The following is a 25,121-nucleotide window of genomic DNA, read 5'->3' on the forward strand; positions in this document are numbered from 1 at the left end:
AAATGGCTGGATGGCATCACCGACTCGATGGACGTGAATTTGAGTGAACTCCAGGAGGTGGTGATGGACAGGGTGGCCTGGCGTGCTGCGATTCATGGGGTCCCAAAGAGTCGGACACAACTGAGTGACAGAGATGAACTGAACTGAAGGAGCTCCTGGGCTGGGGGTGTGTGTGCATGTGTGTGTGTGATGACTCAATGCAAGGACAGGGATAAGAGAGCTGGTCTAATTCATATTAGTTAAAGGGGAGGGTACACTGTGCATTTTCTTTACCACATGAGGGCCTTTCAAGGCTAAATGAGGAAACAGATGTTAATGACTTGAGGTGTGTTCACCATCTAAGGATAGTATAAAAAAATCTTCATGTATTCCTTCTCATATTCACTATAAGATGGGTCTCTGCATACAATGTTAATATGCATGACTGCGGCATAAACCTAGATTCCACACGAAAAGAAAAACACCAAAATCTATCCAAGAAACTAATGCAGAGTTCTGCTATTTTCAAAAGAAAATGGCATTTCCTTGTACAGAATTACATTATTTATACAAACTCAACATCTGGTGGAATTCAAATAACATTTCGCAGCTCTTGATGCTTTTCTACCTCGTCTTAGAATGTTTCCTAAGACACAATAATTCCTATGCCAGTTTTAGAGTACTGAGTTTTAAAATGCTTTGTTTTCCATTTCGTGTCACTGCAGCAACGTAACTCATGACAGTCCAGGACGTGTTTAAAACAATGGATTAAACAAATGACAGTTCAAGTTAAACTTCATACTATTGGTTAGAACGTCACCTTGTATTTCGCGTTCGCAGAAAAGCTGGTCCTCCACCGGACAGTGTAAAGTCGCACTTCGGACGTTTTTTGGTTCTTAGGGACAGAGTTGTCTGCCCAGCTGACCCTCACGGCATCATGGGTAAGAGCCACAGCCTGTACACCTACTGGTGGGAGCATGGGGGTGGAGACATCTGGGACCGAGGTGGGGAAGTCATCAAGCAAAGGATAATAATCAACTGGGTCAGTGGGATCTGGGTTTAAAAACCCGACCAATGAAGCAAACAAATAAATACATAAACAAAAGAGTTAAAAAAATAAACATCAGTGGCAACAGATCACAATGAGTTAAATGTATGGCAATAATGATGAAAGGGAACATGAGAAGAACAGAAAAAATTATAATTAATTCAATCGGAAAACTCATTAGAAACAGTATTGCTAGATTACAAAGGTAACTTTTCCATAATTTCCTTATTTCCTTAGAATGCGTCTCTCAATTTGGCTGTCGCTTCTCGTTACATATTTTAAAAGTCCACTTTTTTTTCTTGGAATGCTGCACATTGCTTCTTCAAAGATCCAGTATAGAATTCATCAGTTTTATAATTAGAAAGATACATCAAAATAAAATTCTAAGGATTATCTATTTCATTTCCTCCTGCAAAAGAAATAAATGCCTATCTGATAACTGTTGTGTTATTTTTCTCCTTCTCTAACGTGATTTGGTATCTCTAATGCTTTTATTATTGCTTAGGTTTTATCTGCATAAATATTGTATAGGTAAGAAACAAACAAAGGATAATGAGCAGAGGGCCCTGAGATCTATAGCAATCTATAGCTATGACTGCACAATGTCAGGCCAAGTCCACATGGGTCAATGATGTGATAATTAGGTTTTACATGGCACATGGTGTGGTTAGATTGAAATCCTTAAAGAAAGTGTAGAATTGTCCATTTTACCCACATTCTCACAGAGTAAGTTATTTATGGCATCCCTATATTCTAAGTTCCTTGTTCTATAATTTTAAATTCCAAGGAAAGACTTGGAATTATCGGGCAGAGAGACAGAATGAACTCTGTATGGACTGATGAGATTCACGATGAGATACACACATGCTTTGATCCATAACACAATCAGAATCTGAATACTGATGTTTGTGGTTTCACAAAATTCTCTAGAAAAACCTTGTATTTGTTTTGATGGTGCAGATGCCAGAATCAGGAGAGTTTATTTTGCAGCTGGAGAACGAGTCCCATATAGAGCCTTTTATTTATTACCGAAGGTGGTTAAATTTGTTAAAACTTTCTTTTAAATCAAACAACATGTGTTCTCACTAACAAAAAAAGAGATGAGCTCTTAGACTGGCCATACAATGGCCTCTGGGGAGATGAGGCCTACCAATATAGAGAGTATCAGGAACAGTAAGCATACTGAGCTTGTATTTGTAAAGTATAGGATAGAGACTATGGGCTGAGTTTCATGATTACCTCATTTTGTTCACTGAATTTTAAAAGTCTACTCCCTACTCATCACTATTTTCTAATGAATTATTTAGTAGTTTACTGGGCTGTGGTCTTTGGAGCAAAATATAAAATCTGAAAAGAAAAAGAGAACAAAAGGAAGACAAAAAAAAAGAGAAAGAGAGAAAAATGTGTGTTTAAAATTTAATGACAGAGCTCAGGCTTTTCATATTTCCTTTGATGTGTCTTCTTATTAAGGGCTCCTTTAAACCCGAATGGATTTATGAGATGGTGAAGGGGCAGCTGAAGACACTGCAGCCTCTAGGAGGATCCCAATCAGTCATCAGGCTGGTACATCAGTGGAACATTCTGGCAAAACTAAAGCAGGCGCTGTCTTCACTTGACTTATTTCTACTCTTAGCTGACTTAAAGAAGAATGTTACACATAGCACAGGACTACTCTCAATCACAAACTCTTTGTAGATCAACTTGTATTCATGTTATCCTATCTGTTGTTTCTTTGCTTAATCTAATTTTGTGGAAAAACTATACTAGCTTTATTGTTTTTCATAGGTACCCCATATAAGGTTTTCAAAAGTAGTGATTTTACTTTAAGCAATGGTAATAATTCTGCTATTTCTGGCTTTTAGAAAATTATGTTTTTCATAAACTTCTTGTTGAGTTTCTCAGAGTCTCAGTTCCAGAATGCATCCATAAATTTCAAGCAATGCTGTTTTTTTGATATATACCTATGAACTTATGTAATTCAAAATTTTCTACCTTGGCCAAGTTTTTATTTGCTTATTTTTGGTGGATTTTTTTTTTTTCAGGCATGGCTTGACATTCTATTTGCCACTTCTTCCATAGCTGGGCTAATGCAACAGCCATAGTTAGATGGACAATTTAACTTTAAATTAATTAAAATTAAATACAATTAAAGAGTCATTTATTGTGTTGCACTAGCCTATTTCAGATGTTCAACAGTCACATGAGCCTTGTGTCTGCCATACTGGATACATACAGTAGGTATTTCTAACAAAGCAGAACTTATCAGTAGATAGTAAGTAGTGCTCTAAATATATGCTACATATATTGCTAATTATCTTTCCCTCACAGGTCAGGAATGAGTAGTGAATTAAATAAATTATTTTGCTGCCAAATAACTCTGTTTATGGTTTTTTTCTTCACCATTTGCAGTGGTGATATTCAAAAGAGTGGGGAAAAAAAGACAAAAACACAAAATATAGCTTTAAACCTTTTGCTAAAAAGAGAAACCAATTCAATTCCTAATAGTTGTTTTGGTGAGAACATGTAAGTGTTTTAGTCAATATACTAAAGCTCAAAACAAGCTTTTAAAAATAATACAGTTTTATATCTGGATTGTACTTCATTTAGACATTTATGAAACAGTTGAAAATAAACAAATTCAAACAACACATCTCATTATTCGCCTGTTCTCATCCAGTCTCCAGGCTCAAAATGTCTTATTCTTGCAACAGTATGAAATAAAATTTAAAAAAGGAAGCAGCAAAACAAGCACACTGTTAACCTGCCCTTTTGACCTAGTAAGACTTTGCTTGGCTGTAATGCTGATATGTTCAGAATGAGATGTGGTCCAGAGTGGACCAGCATCTATGAACACATCCATGTAGAAAGCATCATAGCCTGATATTCCAGCCTGATGCATTTACTGCCTCTGAGCTTTATTATTATTACTTTATGTTCATCTCTTCCAGGGCTACTCATGGGAGTCCTGTGCAGAGGCTCAGAGACCGAAAGTGTCTTCTAAGGATCCCTGAGACGCCCTTATTGTGTATAGTTGCCTGCAGAACCTAAACCTTCAGTTCTGTTTACTTGTTCTTTGCTCTCTGTGGTGTGTGCAAACACAAGAAAATAAGTCTGCCACATCTGGGCAGGGATGTGGAAAGAGCTGGCTTTATTCATCCTCTCCAACCCCTTACTGACTTTTCCCCAATCAGAAAATACCTCATACGCTTTTCAATTCTCAGTATTATTTCATTTCTCAGATCCATTAGGATTAGTCATAGCAGGAAAAAAAATGGTCTTATGGATCACTGGTATTCTAGAAACCACTCTGGGGATGCCATAAGCTAAGAATTAAAGAATGACAACAAATGTTAAGGGAAAAGAAGTTAATAACACCTCAAACAGTTCTCCGAGCAATTTACCTTCAAGTTATCCGAACTCTATCTCTATTATAACTAGTTTCTGCTCAAAACTGGATTTTAGGGGTCATCTTTGTGTTCTTTCCTTGTGGTCTTTAATTTTGGTAAAAAACTATGAGTTCTTAAAGACTGATCATGGTACAATTTTGTTTGGCCTGATCATGAGCTCAAATTCATAGTGAGGACTTTTTAAAATCATCTTTTACCCTAGGTAGGAAAGAGTTGACTTAATGAATAAACATTATGGGAAGCACTGGCTCATCCAAAGTGGTTGCTATCACTCAAAGGAATTTTGGCAGAATAAGAGAATAACAGGGAGTAAAAATCTTAGACACCCTTCACCATGTTATCTCATGGTTTCCATCCTGGCCTCTATTTGCCTCATATCTCTGTATTTAGACACAACACTTTTGACAGTAAATGTTCTCTGGGTAATATTTCTTATTTACCCTTTTTTTGAGAGTCAGAGTCCCTCTGATAATGCAATGCAAGATATATACTGTCTCCATGGATAAATTAATATACTGACATGCACCTAAACTTTTGCATACCACTTCAGACCAGCACAGATGTTAAATCCAGCAGCCAAAGATTCAAGGAGACTCTGGAATAATATCCAAGGTTTAAAAGGAAACTTGGTGGAAATCAATAAAGGGATGGTATGCTGTGAAAACCATCACACAACAACTGCAAATCTGGTTTACAAGTGTACATTCTCAAGACAGTTTCTGAATGAAACTTCCGGATTTGAAAAACAAACTGTACAAAGTTCACATAAATTTAGGTGGTAGCAAAAGTCACAGGACCCCATCATTTCCTGGAGGTTCATTTATTCCTAGCTGCCAGGACTCATACTCAGGCACCCCAGTAATTTTCCATGGTGCTCCTACTAAATCCTGCTCCTTTGCACCAGATCTTTTGTTGTCATGAAGGTGAAAACAGCTGATAAGTTGAATGAACTTTGAAGATTGTGGGTTTTGAAAGGATCAAAGTATACATTAAAAAGATGGAGTAGGATCCTGGGTTTTGCTTTCACATTTCAGACATAAGGCAATTAGGAGTGGTCATGTGACTCTGAGTCATGTGACTGGCTCATGAGCAAGCCTCACAGAGGTACCTATGGTACTTATTCTGTTTCTGAGTAGGTCCAGCCTTATTCACAAATAGTCTCCATAAATGACCAGGATCTCACTTTCTAACCCACCCCTTTGTCTTTCTCATTTCATTGAGCCCTGTTTCCCTCCTGTGCCTCCTCTAAGGTCCAACTCACCTAACAATTTCCAGAAGTGATAAGCCCTTGAAGCAACCGATTCTTTCAGTGCCTACAGGCTTTGGGCACTGTTGGGGTGACCTGTTGGCCCAGCTCAGAAAGAAGCTCCTGTATGACTCAGCCTAGTCCAAACCAGCCCCATGAGGGCAGTTCATGCTTGTCAATATCAGCTTGAAGGACCCTCTGCAGTGAAGCAAATGTCCATTCAGGCACCTGGTGGCCTTCTGCAGAGACCCTCCTGCCTACATTGAACTGATTTGGAAATAAGTTGCCCAGAGGAATGAACAATGGTGTCAAGACACCAAAATATGAAGCTACTGGAAAAAAATAAACAGAATAAGGGATCTACATTCTCTAAGTCCAAGGACTAATTTACAGACTGAATTCCTCTCACAATTTTGATAACCCCTCAAATAAAAAATTGTGCATGTATATATACACATAAGACTCGGACATGACTTCATACGTTTTTTCTTCATTATTTGTTTTGTTTCATTTTGGTTTGTTGTTTTCACAACTCAAATGCCTTGTGAAAAAAAGATTAACTATTTCAGCTTACCTGTGATAGATCGGGTGGTAGCACTTTCATAAAGAGGAACTCCTTCTCCTGCATTGTTAAAAGCTTTTAGGGAGATGACATAATGGGAACTTGACTCTGAAGGAAAACAGAGAAAAAAAATGTACGTGTGGGTTTATTTAATGTGCTGAAATACTCAGGATAAACATTTTCCTGAAATCAAATTGAATATAGTCAGTTAAGCAAACAGTTGAAAAATGAGTGAGCTTGATTCTGGGAAGAAGGCAGCAGTGGTGGAAATCCAGTTTTTTGATCTTCCTGAATCTCCAGGTAAAAAGAGACAGAAAGACTATATGGAGAACCAAAGGCATTCAGACTTTTATGACAAAATGAGGTGATGGGGTCTGTATGTTCACATCCTAAAATACCAGTGGATGTGGACAAACCACCAAGGCCCTTAGAACCCAAGCATTATTAGTATCTGTGGGAGAGGAATTAGAGGGAAACCTCAATTCTGAAAACAGGGTAATTCTAAAATAACTACCAGGTAATGCTATTAATAGAAAGTGCAATAGACCAGTTTGAGAATAGTAAATATAAACCCTTGAAATTAACTTACAAACTCTCCTTTCGGGGACAGGGCTCACCTTGGGGACAAACTATTGAAAATACATTTAAAATTTATGAGTAGGTCAGAAACAACAGACATGAAAGGAAGAGAAAGTCCAGATCAAAGTAGGAGAGAGGAATAGTCTTGAAAACTTGGAAAACAAACTGCCATAGTTTTTAGTGTGTACCAGGGTTTGCCAACTTTTTTGTAGGAGACCAAGATAGTCTATACAGCTTTGCAGTCCACCTAGTCTCTGCCACATACTCATCTATGTTTGCTTACAACTCTTTAAAAGTACAAAAAGCACTGTTAGTTCAGTGATGCCCCAACAAAAATAGGACCTGGACCAGATTTGACCCACAGGCTATAGTTCCCTAAGCCCTGAGCCCTGGTGTAAGAAAAACAAGAGGACAGGGAGCTCTGTCCTCTTAGAAAAGTTATTCGAATTTCTCAGCATGCAGGGAAACAAATCTAAAAGCAAGCACAAAAAAATCTGCTGAGGTTAAGTTTCTTACAAAATAAAATGAGGACACTATCATACCTACAGACAAGTACACAAAAAGAGGATCAAAAGTACACAAGAAAAACACATCAAACACGTAATTTGCTGCCCCAAAGTGAGCTAAGTAATGTTAAGAAAATAAAATGCCAGAGATGCAAGAGTAACATAAATCAGAATGATTACAATTCATAAACGAGGTGGCAAATTTCAGAAAGAATTATATTTAAGTCAAGAAGTAATTCTAGAAAGAAAGTATAACAAGGTGAATAAACAAAGCAATAAGGAGAAAACAAAAACAAGAGTAAATTAAGAAAGAATAAAGAAAAACGCAGAAACAAGTGGCACATATTACAGCGCACACACACACATTCGAGAAGGAAGAACTGAACACTGGAGTAACAGCTGTCCTTGAGGGAAAAAAATCAAAGAAAGGGGACAGAACAAATGCACAGGAAAAAATGCAATGCAAGGAGTTTTAGCTGACTTGAAAAAATCTTTTAGGCATGTGGACAAAAAGAATACAGGATTTATAAGGGGAGGGGGAATTAGATTATTATCAGATTTTTCTGACAGCATCGTTTTGTGCCAGAAGAAACTGAAGTGATTTGAGACACTCAAGGTAAGAAAATGTGATCCAAGGACTTCACAGTCAACAAGAGTTAACTTCAAATATAAAGGGCTGTTATAACAGTTTGATAACACCCAAACTGTTACCAACTTGCAAGGAATCAGGAAATATTGTTCCCCTGATCCTGAGAACCACTGGAAAAGGAGCCTTAGATATTTAAAGTGACCTGAGAGATACTGATCTAATAGCTAACTGAAGAACAATAAATTTAATGAACTAAGACTAATTGAGGGTTAAAAGGAGAAATTTTATTTTGCAACACTGCATGTTCTGATACTGCCCCCATATTATAATCGTAAGACGAAATGAAGGGAGAATGGGGATAATACATACAGAAACATTTTAATAATTATTATTGATGGTGAAACTATTATTAATATTACTCTGATACCAATGCATTATGAGATAGAGCAAAAGAGAATCAGGAGAAAGTCTAATTCTGTTGTACCCTACCTCTTTCAGATTGGGATCCTGGGTGTGAACAAGGACACACCTATGTAAAGGCCATACACATGTAAAAGAGAAGAGATGAAGTATTGTGTTCCTAAAATCTAACTGAAAAAATCAGTTTAAATGCAAAAGGTATGTTATCTCTAATTCTGTCCACTGAAAACATCTAGAAACACGGACTTAGTGGCACAGGTATCTTTTTACCCAAACTGAGATTCTGAAAAAAATATATTCTGCACTGCAAGGAACAAAGGCTTCCTGGAGAACTGGTTGATTCCTAGTCTAAGGCAGAAAACACAGCAATTGAGCCTGAAGCATCCTGACATCCCAAGTAGAAAGGAAACCATCAAAGAATAACAGGATTGTGTCAAACGGATTCGGAAGTCAAGTTGGAAGAGCTTCCACAGAACCAAAGAGGAGGACAAAGAGCTTCAATGAATATAAAAGTTGCAATGAAATTAAACTATGAATGTATGAGTTCATAGATACTTTAATGAATAATAAAGGGACGTCCCTGGTGGCTCAGACGGTAAAAGCGTCTGCCTACAATGCGGGAGATCTGGGTTCAATCCCTGGATTGGGAAGATCCTCTGGAGAAGGAAATGGCAACCCACTTCAGTACTCTTGCCTGGAAAATCCCATGATGGAGGAGCCTAGCAGGCTATAGTCCATGTGGTCGCCAAGAGTCGGACACGACTGAGCGACTTCACTCACTTGAATGAATGATAAGAGTTGGTCATTTCTGAATTGGACAGGGGAGCAAACTACTATCGTCAAGTCTGGGTAATGTGCCAAATGTTTAGCAGGTCCTTCTTAAACAAACTCTTACCAGTGTGCAGCCAAACAGGATATGGACGGTGTATCCTATTATAACAGTATTCCAACTAACAAGAAACATGCAAATATCGCTATTTCTCAGCCCCAATGAACAAACTGCACATTAAGAATTCATGATTGCTAAGATAAAACAGAGAATCTAGCCATTATATACCTAATGAAATAGGGCATCCCAGATGGTGCTCGTGGTAAAGAACCCACTTGCCAACGCAGGAGACAACGCAAGAGACGGTGATTGGATCCCTGGGTCGGGAAGATTCCCTGGAGGAGGGGATGGCAACCTGCTCCAGGATGTCTGCCTGGAGAATCCCACGGACAGAGGAGCCTGCTGAGCTACCGTCCACAAGGCTGCAAAGAACTGGACATGACTGAGGCAACTTAGCATGCGCACCACAGTGAAATAAATCGTGCAGTGCCCTCTAGTCTGGCTGAAGGGATCAAACCTACGTGGTCTGATCAAGCTTCTGGATCCGACTGCCAATTTGCAGAAAATACAGCCAAGAAACAGGGTGAACTCTAACTTAAAATAATTCATGAAATGATACATTGGTTGCATGTGGTTTTCTGTGTCTGTGTTTGATTTTACAAAAGCTTTTAAAATGAATGAATTTATCTCTGACAGTGTTCTTTGAAAACTGATTAGATGGATTTTTCTTTATGAAATTTTTATGTGACCTAAATATTCACCTTAAAGACTTGACATTCCAAACAATGACACAAGAACCACAATACGACAAGAAGAATAAAATAAAATTACATTTAATGCAGCCAAAGGGCTTCCAGTCAGTGACTGCTTCACCTACAAGAGGAGATATTCATTTTTTTTAGACTTATGTTGTCAATCTGGTTTACCAAAAAAAAAGTGATCAGTCAACAAGTGTTAAATCCTATTGGAGATAAAAGAATATTTGGAAAGGATGGACCTCTCTTACCAGGTTACAATCATAATTCTGGGCAGAGAACACAATGAAAAAGTACATAAAATTAAGCAGAAAAGTGTGTCATACAATGTATGAATGCTACATGAGTTTAGAGGCCTAAAAACTTAGTGAGGGATTAGCTCATTAAGGAATTATCAGACTTAGAACTAGTACTGAAGGGCATGGGTAGGATTTAGAGATAGAAGGATAGTCATGGGTCACAGCCTTAAAAAACTCAGCAGTGGCCAAAGGACTGGAAAAGGTCAGTGTTCATTCCAATCCCAAAGGGCAGTGCCAAAGAATGTACAAATTATCATACCATTTTGCTCATTTCTCATGCTAATAAGATTATGCTCAAAATCCTTCAAGCTAGGTTTCAACAATATGTGAACCGAGAACTTCCAGATGTACAGGCTGAGTTTAGAAAAGGCAGAGGAACAAGAGATCAAATTGGCAACTTCTGCTGGATCATAGAAAAAAGCAAGTAAATTCCCCCAAAACGTGTGTTTCTGCTTCACTGATTACGAGAGAGCCTTTGTGTGGATCACAACAAACTGTGAAAAACTCTTCAAGAGATGGGAATACCAGACCACCTTAAAAACCTGTATGCAGGTCAAGAAGCAACAATTAGAACCTTACATGGAACAACAGGCTGGTTCAAAATGGGGAAAGGATTATGACAAGGCTATGTTGTCACCCTGTTTATTTAACTTATATACAGAGTACATCATGTGAAATGTTGGGCTGGATGAATCACAAGTTGGAACCTGGAGAAATATCAACAGCCTCAGACATGCAGTTTATACCACCCTAATGGCGGAAAGCGAAGAGGAATTAAAGAGCCTCTTAGACAGTGAAAGAGGAGAATGAAAAAGCTGGCTTAAAACTTAGCATTCAAAAAACTATGATCATGCCTCTGGTCCCATCATTTCATGGCAAATAGATAGGAAAAAAGTGGAAGCAGACAGATTTTCTTTTCTTGGGCTCCAAAATCACTACGGATGGTGACTGCAGCCACGAAATTAAAAGATGCTTTCTCCCTGGAAGAAAAGCTTTGATAAACCTAGACAGCATATTAAAAAGCAAAGATATCACTTTGCCAATAAACATCTGTACAGCCAAAGCTTTGGTTTTTCCAGCAGCCATGTACAGATGTGCGAGTTGGACCATAAAGAAAGCTGAAGGTTGAAGAATTGATGCCTTCAAATTGTGGTGCTGGAGAAGACTCCCGAGAGTTCCCTGGACTGCAAGCAGATCAATCCAGTCAATCTGAAAGGAAATCAACTCTGAATACTCAGTGGAAGAACTGATGCTGTAGCTCCAATACTTTGGCCACCTGATTCAACAAGCCGACTCATTGGAAAAGACCCTGATGCTGGGAAAGATGGAAGACAAAAGGAGAAGAGGGTGGCAGAGGATGAAATGGTTAGATAATACCACCAACTCAATGGACATGAATCTGAGCAAATTCCGAGAGATAGTGAAGGATAGGGAAACTTGGCATGCTACAGTCCACGGGGTGGCAAAGAGTCAGACATGACTTGGTGACTTAACAACAACAAAAGAATAAAATATCTCAGAGAAAAGATGGGTCAGATTGAAAATACAGTGAGGAAGATCATCAAAACACTTTTCTATTCGGAAAAATATACTTTATAGTTACTGGAGTGAAGTCATAGTCCGATTTCAAACATATATAAACTACAATGTAAACATTTATATTAGATTCAAACCATATCTAATTACTTCTTTTGGGTAAAATTGCATTTAATTTACCAATATACATATACTATATATTTGTGTTTGTCTATATATTTCTTTCTGGGCTTCCCTTGTGGCTCAGAGGTAAAGAATCTGCCTGCAATGCAGGAGAAGCGGGTTCGCTGCTTGGGTTGGGAGATCCCCTGGAGGAGGAAATGAAAACACACTCCAGTACTCCTGCCTGAAAAATTTCATGGACAGAGGAGCCTGACCAGTTCATGGTGTTGCAAAGAGTCAGGCACAACTGAGCAACTAAGCAATCATGCGTATTTCTTTATCAAGAGAGTGAGAGAGATATCAGGAATGCCACACCTACATGATTAGAAGTTAGAGTTTTATTTTTGATTGTGTCTTTGTTTTCAAACCTGAGAGAGGGAGGGAGCGAGAGTATGGTAGAAATATTTGGCTATAGTGTCAAAGACAATATGGCCTAGAGGATCCCAGACAGGAATCCATTTAAGTATTAATAACTCATCAAAGGAGAGGGGCCAGCACTAGTTTAAGAGTGTTGTTAGCCTATGGAGAGCAGACTCAGAGTTGTCAAAATTTCTGGAAACCCAGAGTTTTATGGGAAATCCACAAATTTTCAAATGTTGGCAAATGATTTAAATAAAGAAAATAAACTTGTGCTGGCAAAACAAAATCATATATCTCTGAGCTGAATCCAGGTCTGTGGCCCCTTGTCTATAACCTTAGATTCCTACATATACAACTACATTCAAATCTGTATGTATTCAGGGAAGAATAGGTAATAAGGTGTGGTTCTGTCCCTTCTGATGTCTGTGTCAGAAGGTTTCTCTACCTCTTTTATAATTTAATAAAACTTTATTACACAAAAGCTCTGAGCGATCAAGCCTCGTCACTGGCCCCAGATTGACTTCTCCTCCAGAGGTCAAGAATCCTGGCATCTTTTGTGGTTCAGCAGCAACCTTTCATTTTGGGGGCTCGTCTAGGATTCTTCAGGACAAGGTAAGGATGCTTGGAGCTCTAGTTCTTTGTTCTCCTAGTGAACATGTTTTTTGCTGTATGTTACTAACTCTACGCGTGCTTGTGTGAATGAATGACAAGCCCTGCGCGAAGCAGGTGAGAAGCCCTGCTCTGCAGTGACCTCAAACAGCTTATGGCAGAAACCCTGTTGAGGGTTTATACCAATCTGCCAGTGGACTTCCTTGGTGGCTCAGATGGTAAAGCATCTGCCTGCAATGCAGGAGACCCGGGTTCAATCCCTGGGTTGGGAAGGTCTCCTGGAGTGGCAACCCACTCCAGCACTCTTTGCCTGGAGAATCCCATGGACGGAGGAGCCTGGTAGGCTACAGTCCACAGGGTCGCAAAGAGTCAGACACGACCGAGCAACTTCACTTTCACTTTCCTTAGTCAATATGTCAACAGCAATCAAGGTCTACAACAACCAAGTAGAAACGATAAGATGTGATAAGGAGGATAAGCATGAAATAATAAAGCAGGTGTCCGTTATGCAAGGCTACTGGATACACTGGTTTTCCCTGGACCCCTCTAATTTAGATTGGAATTCAAAGTGAAGAATGTCTGACTTGAGCTCCGATTTTCCCGCTCAGGGTTAATGCTGAAGTGTCCAGGTGGTCAGCCTCACCCATGTTACACTGAATTCGTGCCTTCCCCTCTCTGTCCTTACCTCCCAGCTGCCCAATTTATACCTCTTCAGGGTACATATTCTGTAAAAGTCTCTGGAGCATTACTGCACAATTGGCTTTCAGTTTTAGAAATAGGCATTATTTCTCTCCTTTTTTAAAAAAAGAATAAAAGTACCACACGTGATTCATTCTCATTTTACTGGCTCAAATTTTGGTCTCAATTTGAATTACAAGAGCATGTGTACCTCATCTAGCTGCTGTCTGGCTCCTGAGCAGTGTTCATCATTCCTTTATCTCCCCCACAGTAAAGGTGAGCTCACTGTCATTTCAATACTGACTCTTGCAAATACTGATAGCCATGAAGTCTACAGTAAGTCTCTGAGCAATGGCAGCTCCTTCCACAGCATGTCCACCACCCATGGTAGAGGGTACGCTCACAAAAAGTATGGTGTTTTATCATTTACCAGGTGTTGGATTAATGAGCTAATTGAGTGCTACATTCCACAAATCCTAACCATGTGTACACCTTGAGGGTGATCAAGCTTCAGTTCATTTCAGTTCAGTTGCTCAGCCATGTCTGACTCTTTGTGACCCCATGGACTGCAGCACGCCAGGCCTTCCTGTCCATCACCAACTCCTGGAGTTTACTCAAACTCATGTCCATTGAGTCGGTGATGCCATCTAACCATCTCATCCTCTGTCGTCCTCTTCTCCTCCCGCCTTCAATCTTCTCATCAAGTGGCCAAAGTACTGGAGTTTCAGCTTCAGCATCAGTCCTTTCAATAAATATTTGGAACTGATTTCGTTTAGGAATGGACTAGTTGGATCTCCCTGCAGTCCAAAGGACCCTCAAGAGTCTTCTCCAACACCACAGTTCAAAAGCATCAATTCTTCAGTGCTCAGCTTTCTTTATAGTCCAACTCTCACATCCATACATGACTACTGGAAAAGCCATAGCTTTGACTAGACGGACCTTTGTTGGCAAAGTAATGTCTTTAAGTGACCAAGCTTAAATTTAAATAAAAAGTGGCGATGGCTTATTCTCAGGAAAGGTAAACAGATGTTCAGCAGAGTTGCTACTGATAAAGGAATATTGCTAGAGCTAAGGGTCTTTAAAGATGTTTAAATCTAGTATGTTGTTGTTGCTACTTGGTAATTTGAACATCAGGTAAGTTCACTGACATTTCTCAAGTAGCACAGAGCTACCCAGCACATAAAAGACCCAAGACAGCTTCATCTCCCCCTTTTCAAGAATCCTCTCATTATGCCCTTCACATTCTCCGTGCTAACATCTTTTGGGTGCTTTTATCAAACTGTATCTGGATTTCCTGAGGAAGCAGTGGGATCTTTTCAGGTTCAGTTATTAGTTGCTTCCCTAGTAGCTCAGACAGTAAAGCATCCACCCATAAGGCAGGAGACCTGGGTTCAGTCCCTGGGTTGAAAAGATCCCCTGGAGAAGGAAATGGCAACCCACCCCAGTATTCCTGCCTGGAGAATCCCATGGACAGAGGAGTCTTGCAGGCCTAGAGTCCACGGGGTAGCAAAAACTCAGACACAACTGAGCAACCAACACTTTCGCTTTCAGTTATTAGTGGCTTTGAACTCTTTTTATATTGTGATGGAGGCATTTCATTTAAGTGTGTGCTGACGGGGAAGATGCTGTGAGATGTGAAACAAGGGAGAAGAAGGGTTTGTTTCCGCCCCTCACAAAAGAATGTCATTTGTGAGTGCACCACTAGAGGGCACTGTGGAGCTATTTTTCTGCACATGCTCAGAGCTCAACTTTAAAAACAAGTAATCACAAAAGAATTGCCTAGAATTGCTCCCTCTTTAGACACATCAAATGAATTAAACACATTTAATGTTATCATAATGAATTCCAAATGAATTAATCATTAATTATGGTCAGGCCCCATTGTTCGGGAATACATTTAATGACAATTATGAGAGTAAATTTATTTTTTGGATTTGCTAAAATGTTACAGATATTTAGGCTTGAAAACATGTCTATTGCCTCTGAAAAATGATGTACAGCAGTATTCTCTCATTTTAATTTACTCTGACTGAATCGTACTGAGAGAACTTGAATTTTGGTGGATGTCCATGGGGATTATTTTTAATTATGTATATTCTGGGTGTTCACTGGAAGGACTGATGCTGAGGGTGAAACTCCAGTACTTTGGCCACCTCATGCGAAAAGTTGACTCATTGGAAAAGACCCTGATGCTGGGAGGGATTGAGGGCAGGAGGAGAAGGGGACGACAGAGGATGAGATGGCTGGATGGCATCACTGACTCGATGCACATGAGTTTGGGTGAACTCCGGGAGTTGGTGATGGACAGGGAGGCCTGGCGTGCTGCGATTCAGGGAGTTGCAAAGAGTCCGACACGACTGAGCGACTGAACTGAACTGGATTCTGAGTGATTCCACAGATTTCAAATTATTGATCAGATTTATATCATCATTTGGCCAACATTTCCTATAGAATACATCACATTGGGATAAAGATAAAACTGTATTTAATAACTCTGAGCATCCAAAACAGATGGCTTCTGGCCAGTATCTTATTTGTGGCCAGCAAAGAAGGAAATAAACATACATTTATTGATTACAGGGGTTGGACAAGGAATGAGCAACAGGAAGATTTTTTGGGGTCTTCTTCCCCAGAGACTAGGTAGGTGAGAGAGCCGTTCTGAGAGTTTTTGTTGAGGCTTGCCTGAAGGTAGTGGAATGCATACATCTCACGGGGCTGAGAGAATCAAATGACTTGCAGACAGCTCCTCGGAGGCTGGACCAAGATGCTGTGCTTAGTAACAGAAGCCAGTAGGAAGAACATCATTATTTTTAATTAATATTTGGTGTGAATTAAATGCCACCGGCATGTGCTAGATTGACAGCCCACAGACCTTTATTCATTGCAGATTATGTACTTCACTCAGTGGCCCCATCAATGCCAAGTGCTTGTCGGGGCCCAGTCTCCATGTCCCTACATCTTTTGCCCTCTGTGAGCACTGCCAACAAGTCAATTAGAGAAAATTAGAGTGGTAACTGTCTGCCTAGCGCAGACGCCGGCTTACTGCAGAGAACCCGGGTGACCCGAGGCACACAGTAGAGGCCACTGGATCCCTGTCGGAGGGTAGATGTGACTGGACACCTCTGACCCCACTGGACCTGAACTGTTTAATTAAGGGTAATGGGTGGGTAGCAAACACAATCGATTGCACTGATCTCTTAAAAGGGTGAGCAACTCACATTCAAGAAAGATGCAATTCATATAGCACATTCAATATTCAATTCTACCCCATCATACACACCCATTTGCAAATTTAATTAACAGCTAATCTAACTGGCATCCTTTGAAGGTTTTCTTCCTTTCTTCCTTCCACCTTTACTCTTTCTTTCTCTTTTCCAGGAGCACTATCCAGAGAATGGTCAGATTACAACATCCCTGGCTCATTAACCAGTCTTATTGGTACCAAACTGCACATTCTGAAACCTACCAGTTCATGAAAAATGAACCCAAAGAGACTGTGCGACAAAACCTCTCACTTACATATTTATTATTCTTCATCTATTCATTTGTTTCTTTGCTCATCAATTATCATTTAACGTCTTGTGTGTGTAAGGACAAGGTTATACGTTTTCTAGGGTATGTAAGGGTTGAAACAAGCAAGTCATTTTTCACCTATCTTTTAATGGAGAAGCTATGTTAGAAGTTTAAAAAAAATCAGAGCAGAAGTGTTCTGGAGTCCGCAAGGCTGTGTGGAGAAGATGGCAGTTTTGCTGACTCTTCCGATGAAGAAACGTTGAGGAGAGAGAGTGAAAGAAGCAAATACAAGTAAACCAGGCAAGGTAGTTGTAGAATCATGCGTGTTAAAATGAAAAACCGACAGTCCCCTCTCCTCCTCTTTTTTCTCCCTCTCCGCCACCCTCCTCCCAATAGTAGTATTAGTTGGATGTCTAAGCAAGCATTAGACATTCATTCATTGCAGTAAGTCCCCTGCATACGAAACTCTAAGCTGCGAATTTCAAAGGTGCGGACGTGCATTCGCATGTCCAGTCACGTAAGTTAGTTCGTGTGTCTAGCGTACATTGTTATGTGTGTGCATTCTCTCCAAGCAGTTGTGCTTTTGTGGACGTTACAAGTCCTGCGTAGACGACAGCAGTACAGTATCTTTATTTCAAGCCCAGCATGTCTGGAAACAAGCGTAAATGACATAGCTGGTACTGCTAACAAGTGCCAAGCAATAATGATGGAAACAAAAGTGAAAATAACTGAGGGAGCAGAGCAAGGTGAAGAGCTGGAGCTAGAACTGCAGGAGGACTTCATGCTGTATGTCACGAGCCGCTTCCTAGTGAAGACCTGATGGAACTGCAGGCCCAGAGAAAGGACAAAGAGAGACAAGAGGGAGAAACAAGCAACTGGAGAGATTCACGATGGCAAGAGATTCAGGAAAGGGCAAGGGGATCTTATTTACTCGAGGAGGCACTGTTAAAGTTTGAGGCACAGGACCTGAGCATTGAACAGTGCTTGGTACATGAAGGTTGCAACAGCTGTTCAGAATGCAATCCAGGGCTGCCATGGCATCTATGATGAGAAAAAAAAAAAAACAAAAAAACAGAGCTACTACATTGCCGGATCAGTTTTTCAAGAGGGTAGATAGAACTGAATCCAGCAAGGAAGCTACACCATCATGTCAGGAGCGAGCGAGATCGCAGCTCGCCCTCCGTCTCCTATAGCTGACGACCCTTCAGCTCTACCATTTCCCGCCCCCTCTCCCCCGTCCTGTCAGTGACTCTTCTTGCCTGTTCACTCGATGCCAGCCCCTGCGTGCCAGCTGCTGGACTGTACCACTGCACACTTCAAGGTACGGCACTGTAAGATTTAAATGTGTTATTTTTTCTGTTTTGTGTTTTATTTGTGTGAACAGTATTATAAGCCTATAGCCAGTGTGTTAGCTGGGTATCTAGGCTAGCTGTGTTGGGCTTATGGACAAACTGGACTTTAGCAACATGCTCTTGGAATGCGATTCCTTTGTGTGCAGGGGACTTCCTTTACCTCCTACCCTTTATTTAATCCTTCCCTCAATCCAATGTCTGGCATACAGGAGGTACTCAGCAAATACCCATTGACTGGATAAATGATTGCCCCTCTTTATAGGTAAGCAGGAGAATTTTTAACTCCAAAGCTTAGCCCTTTATTCTTGTCTTTCACTGAATGAAGAGATGGTGACTGGAATCACATTTTGAACAAGTTTCACGTTGTGCTTTTAGAAATATTAATTCCCCAGAAGTAGGTAGTCCAGGGAAAGCTGCTTAGAGCAGGTCTACTTCAGAGGCTACTGTAATTGTCCAGGCAGAGATCACAGAGGCCTGGTCTCAGGTGGGAGAGCGGATGAAGAGTGAAAGGTGGCACGTGGTGGACACAGTGTGGAGGGATGTTTGGAGGGACGAGGAGGAGGGGCAAAAACGAGAGGGGCTCCCAGGTTCTGAGGCTGAGTCAGAAGAAATTATTGCTGGGACGAGAAAATCGAGAAGGGAGAGAAAAATCCCCGCCTCTGCCATGTTTCGTGGCATGCCATGCCATGACAGGACAGGGAGGGGCACCAGAGATAAAACTCACGGGCTCCGCTAGGCTCGGGTCGTGGTGTAAGGATCGTGTATAAATAACCTGTAGTATGGAGGATTCTTGCTTTAAGCCTCCGGGAAGCAAAGCATTCCTTTAGATAGTCTTCCGAATAATTGTTCTCCTCTTTGTTTCCTACTGAAGTAACTGGCTCTCTTGGGGTTATTTAGGTTCAGACTGGAGATAGTGACGTGAAAGTCGCTCAGCCGTGTCCGACTCTTTGCGACCCCGTGGACTGTATACAGTCCATGGAATTCTCCAGGCCAGAATACTGGAGTGGGTAGCCTTTCCCTTCTCCAAGGGATCTTCCCGGCCCGGGGATCGAACCTGGGTCTCCTGCACTGCACGTGTTTTCTTTACCAGCGGAGCTACCAGGGAAGCTCAGATGGAGACAGTCTGCCTAGAGTTGCTGGCTGTCTCTTGGTGAGTGCTACCAAGGTGTGTGGTATTTTCCATCACGTTTAAGAAAAGCAGACTTTCATGTGTACTGTGCTTTGACTTTAAAAAATAACTTTTCATCAGTTTTCTCAACAGTGTTACAGTGAAGTTAGGGCAGGGATGGTCACGCCTGTCTTAGTCACGTAGAGACTGAGATCCAGTTGCCATCATCTCAGCCAGAGAAGACCCAGGAAGACCTGACTTCCACGTGCCCAGACATGCTTCTTCACAGCACCAGGATGGGAAGGGCTGGGGTTTGCTCTGGACTGTTCTGCAGAGCAGGCTTTAGTCACCAGTTAGAGCAAAAATAAACATCCGTCACCTCTTTGGTGGGTGAGGTATGCTTTGGCAGCCAGCCCTTAGAGTCAGAGAAACAATTAAATGCTCAGATTATAAAGTGCCACAAACAGCTTACAAATGGGGCACTTAATGAAATGATTTCTCAGCAAAGCTTTACATCAGGAAATCACCAGAGACTGTACAACCAAACAGAGGTTTCCCTCTTTTCATTCACATTTCTCAGGGCGATAATGAGTGAAATAAAAGACCAAGGTGAAAATATTGTATGACCATGTTAAGGACTCAATTAGTGAGAAACACAAATACCATTCGCTTAGTTAATTCAAGCAAACATCATTACTTTGGCTTAAAAATAATTCAGACTGACCTCCTAGCATAAAGGAGAAACGGAAGTATAAAATAATAAAATAAAATGTACTTTGGTTAGGCATTGGAAGAGGAAGCATATTGTTCCCTTTTATAAATGTTTTCTATCTTTTCTTCACTTACACATCTTGTCTCCTTTTTCTATACTTCTGGGTTCTTCTCTTCCTAACTCTCCTATTTATTCTGGGCTTTTGAGAAAGGGGATGGAAACTAGAAAGTAGAAGAGAAATATAAATAGAAAAAAGAGAAAGAATAATAAGCCCATGAATACAGAGGTGCTGAGGAAAGAGGCCAGATTCCAGTGTAAGGAGGAGAGTTTCTGCTTATGAGCACTCGTGGTACCAGCTATCAACGTGGCCATGCTTTATCACACTAATCTCACCCTACAGGTGGGTACTGTGATGGTCCCCACACCAAGGATGAGAGAATTCAGCCTTAGCAATGGTCACAGAGCTCATGAATTAGCAGCAGTCAGATTCAAAGCCGGAGCTGCCCTACTTCTGAGCCTACCCACCTTCCAGTCACTGTGGGATAAAGACTGAATAACACAACGGGTGCAAAAGGCCCTAAATGGTTTACACTCTTGTTTGAAGCAGAAAAGTAGAAAGAATGACACAAGACAGAAATCATTTCAGGACTTTACCTTCCCTCAAGTTAAGCAAAGCCCAAGTGGAATGTTTCAGCTTTTAGTGTCTGAGACGTGTGTTTCTGTGTGTCTGTGTGTGTGTGAGCATGTCTAGCCTGCTCAATCTGTCAGCTTCTATATTCACTCAATTTCCTGCCTTCATCTGGGTAATGTGTCTTGCTATTTGATTGCTGACCTTCACTTAATCAGGATGCTAAACAGATGATACTCAAACATTTAAGTGATATACAGCCTGCACATGCATATGTGTGTATTTATTTATAATTACAGTGGTTATTTCTGTATATGTATTTTTGCTTCTGCTTTCTTCATTATCTTCAGATTAAGTTCCATTTACAGCAAGCCACAAACTATTGTAAAAGTGTTATATTGTGAATGATGTAAATGTTCCATAACTACTCTATACAGTCTGGTAGCCACTAGCCACATGTGACTCTTGACCACGTAAAATATAAGTAGCACGACTTAGTTCAATTCAGTTCAGTTCAGTCGCTCAGTCACGTCTGACTCTTTGCGACCCCGTGAATCGCAGCACGCCAGGCCTCCCTGTCCATCATCAGCTCCCAGAGTTCACTCAGACTCATGTCCATCGAGTCAGTGATGCCATCCAGCCATCTCATCCTCTGTTGTCTCCTTCTCCTCCTGCCCCCAACCCCTCCCAGCAACAGAGTCTTTTCCAATGAGTCAACTCTTCCCATGAGGTGGCCAAAGTACTGGAGTTTCAGCTTCAGCATCATTCCCTCCAAAGAAATCCCAGGGCTGATCTCCTTCAGAACGGACTGGTTGGATCTCCTTGCAGTCCAAGGGACTCAATAATTTTTTTTCATTTTATTTAACTTTAATTAGTTCAAGTTTAGAGAGATACTTGTGGCTAGTGGCTTCTGTGGTGGGCAGCGCACCTATACAGAAGCTCTGTTTACCTTTCTGTCCCATGGTGTTGCCATAGTTACTAAGGTCTTGTGGACAATGCCAAGGGAAAATGCAGCAGGTTCAATGTGAGGGTCCTTGCTGCTATTTTTCTCTTTAAATGTGGAGTGACTCACTACATATACATACTATACTTTCATAGTCTGGGCTAAAGTTTAATAGATTATATGCATATATTGCATACACATATCATATATATGATACACTGCACACACATACCACATATACACACATATATGCATACATATATCATACATGGGGCTTCCCTTATAGCTCAGTGGGTAAATATATGGGAATATCATATATACACATATATGCATATACATATATATGTCACATACACATATATATTGCAAGCATATATACATAAATATGTGTATAAATACATATACATATATCACACCTGAAGGTAAAAAACAAAGCATCTGCCATGCATCTGATTCATATATATATACACATATATATATATAGTGTGTGTGTATATAAAGATACACACACATACATATATCTTAATTGAGTCTATCTTCATGGCAATAAGGTTGCAACTGATGAAACTTTCGAGCATTCAACTTTTACAATTTTATGCTTTGAAATCTGGGTTGTTGCTCATCTGAATGTGTACTTGACTCAAGAAAATATGTTCAGATGGAAATTAACTTCACTAATAAATAAAGAAAAGGGACATTCCAGTAATTACAAGTCTAAGTGACTATAAACTTGAACTCATTTTTAGCCTCATGTTTTAATAAGCCATGAAGAAATGAAGTCCAATAGTTAGGTAGAATAAACACCTGGTGAAAATAATAACCACCAATGAAAAATGGCACAAGGAATATCCCATTTGGCCATTTGATCATAAGCAAATATAGTTTCTGACTTATGTTCTTAAGAAAATCAACTAGTATTTTAATTACCCACTCAGATTGTCTTGAGCTCAGGGGATAGAAGAAGAAGAGAAAAAAAAAATTAGATAAAACCAAATGGACTTAAAATGAATGGAGCCAGGGTCAAGTGAATGTCAGCATTGACAGTAACAGTTAGTAGATGTATGGGGAAAACAAAACATGCCATCATTATCAGGAAGACAGGGAAATAAGAACTAAAATACACCTGTTGATCCCAGCCAGATATACTGAATTATAACATTACTGGTATAGATTTGGGTTTTAATAAACAATTTTGTCTATGACTGCTTTACATTGATCTAGACTGTAATAGAATTGCATGTCTGGAAAATTTTGCTGAAAGACTGTAAACAAAGGGAAATGATAAACAGCAACCTATCCAGTTGTGGACAGACGCATGTGGTGAGGCTAGGCTTCCTCCAGCATCTTGCTTAGTGAGAGCTAGGAAGAGGGTAAGTAGTCATAGGAGAACATTCAGAGATGGAAACTGAGATGAGTGTAAGCCTGAAGCCTGCAGCAGGATGGCGTTAGTGATTTCACAGGCACCCGGCCTTCAGGGAGAATCACTGGGTGTTTAGGGTCAAGGCTCAGAAGGATAGAGTTTTTCCTTCTGGATAGATGTAACCCCAAAATGTAAACAATTCAGTAAGAATCCAGAGAGAGTGGAAAGGCCATGGCACTAGGAGTATATAGACCTGAGTTGGAAATGAACTTGACTACTTAAGAGACAGTCTTAAGCAATTTTCTCGACTTTTCTCAGTTCTATCCTTGTCTGTTTTAAAATCTGGAAATGTGAATGATATTATCTTCATTTAAAATATATGTTGAACTTGGTATAGCCACTATGGAGAACATGACGGTTCCTTAAAAACTAAGAGTAGAGTTGCTGTATGATCCAGCAATCCTCTCCTGGGCATACATTCAGCAACAGGTCCACTTCAAAAAGACAGATGCACCCCAGTGCTCATGGGAGCACTATTTATGATAACCAAGACACGGGAGCAACCTACATTTTCCATCAACAGACAAACGGATAAAGAACATGCATTGTGTATAACCCCCCCACACACAAACATGCAGTGGAATATTATTCAGCCATAAAAAAAGAATGAAATAATGCCATTTGAAGCAGTGTGAATGGACCTAGAGGTTATCATACTAAGTGACGTAAATCAGACAGAGGAATACAATTAACATATGATATCACTCAGACACAGAATCTAAAAGAACTGATAAAAGTGGACTTATTTACAAAATCAAAATAGACTCACAGATATGGGTTAAAAACTTATGGTATCAAAGAGGAAAGAAAGGGAGGAGTATTTAAATTAGGAATTTGGGATTAACATACACAGACTATCATTTAAATTAAAAGATGCTTGCTCCTTGGAAGACCAACCTAGACATCATATTAAAAAGCAGAGACATTACTTTGCCAACAAAGGTCTGTCTAGTCAAGGTTATGGTTTTTCCAGTGGTCATGTATGGATGTGAGAATTGGACTATAAAGAAAGCTGAGTAGCAAAGAATTGATGCTTTTAAACTGTGGTGTTGGAGAAGACTCTTGAGAGTCCCTTGGACTACAAGGAGATCCAACCAGTCCATCCTCAAGGAAATCAGTCCTGAATATTCATTGGAAGGACTGATGTTGAAGCTGAAACTCCAATACTTTGGCCACCTGATGAGAAGAACTGACTCACTGGAAAATACCCTGATGCTGGGAAAGATTGAAGGCGGGAGGTGAAGGGTATGCCAGAGGATGAGATGGTTGGATGGCATCACCGACTCAATGGACATGAGTTTGAGTAAACTCTGGGAGTTGGCAATGGACAGGGAGGCCTGGTGTGCTGCAGTCCATGGGGTCACAAAGAGTCAGACACAATGAGCGACTGAACTGAATTATCATTTATAAAATAGATAAGGCCCTACTGTATAACATAGGGACCTATATTCACTATCTTGCAATAACCTATAATACATATATATGTTGTTTAGTTGCTAAGTTTTGTCTGACTCTTTTGTGACCCCATGGACTGTAGCCCACCAGGCTCCCCTGTCCATGGGATTCTCCAGGCAAGAATCCTGGAGTGGGCTGCCAACCCAGAGACTGAACCCACATCTCCTGCACTGGCAGGTAGATTCTTTACCACTGAACCATCAGGGAAGCGCTGAATACATACAAAGAGACACACACACTAAAAGAATGTATGTGTGTATGTGTGTGTGTATGTGTGTGTAAGTGTGTGTATGTGTGTATGTGTGTGTATGTGTATGTGTGTATGAGTATGTGTGTGTGTTTGTGTGTATGTGTGTGTGTGTAAGTGTGTGTATGTGTGTATGTGTGTGAGTGTGTGTATGTGTATGTATGTGTGTATATGTGTGT

The 25,121-nt window shown here is 40.3% G+C and overlaps 1 protein-coding gene across 1 annotated transcript in view; it reads right to left on the reverse strand.

The window, feature by feature from the left end:
* DCC (DCC netrin 1 receptor) overlaps positions 1-25,121 on the reverse strand; it is an 811,418-nt gene that overhangs the window by 161,794 nt on the left and 624,503 nt on the right. Inside the window, exons 16-17 of the mRNA XM_040264220.1 lie at positions 6,255-6,350; positions 800-1,032 (exon numbers count right to left, since the gene is read on the reverse strand). Of these exons, the coding sequence (XP_040120154.1) occupies positions 800-1,032; positions 6,255-6,350 (329 nt within the window). The remainder of the gene's footprint in view (positions 1-799; positions 1,033-6,254; positions 6,351-25,121) is intronic.

Source organism: Oryx dammah, unplaced genomic scaffold, assembly GCF_014754425.2.
Source record: "Oryx dammah isolate SB20612 unplaced genomic scaffold, SCBI_Odam_1.1 HiC_scaffold_22, whole genome shotgun sequence".
Lineage (NCBI taxonomy): Eukaryota > Metazoa > Chordata > Mammalia > Artiodactyla > Bovidae > Oryx > Oryx dammah.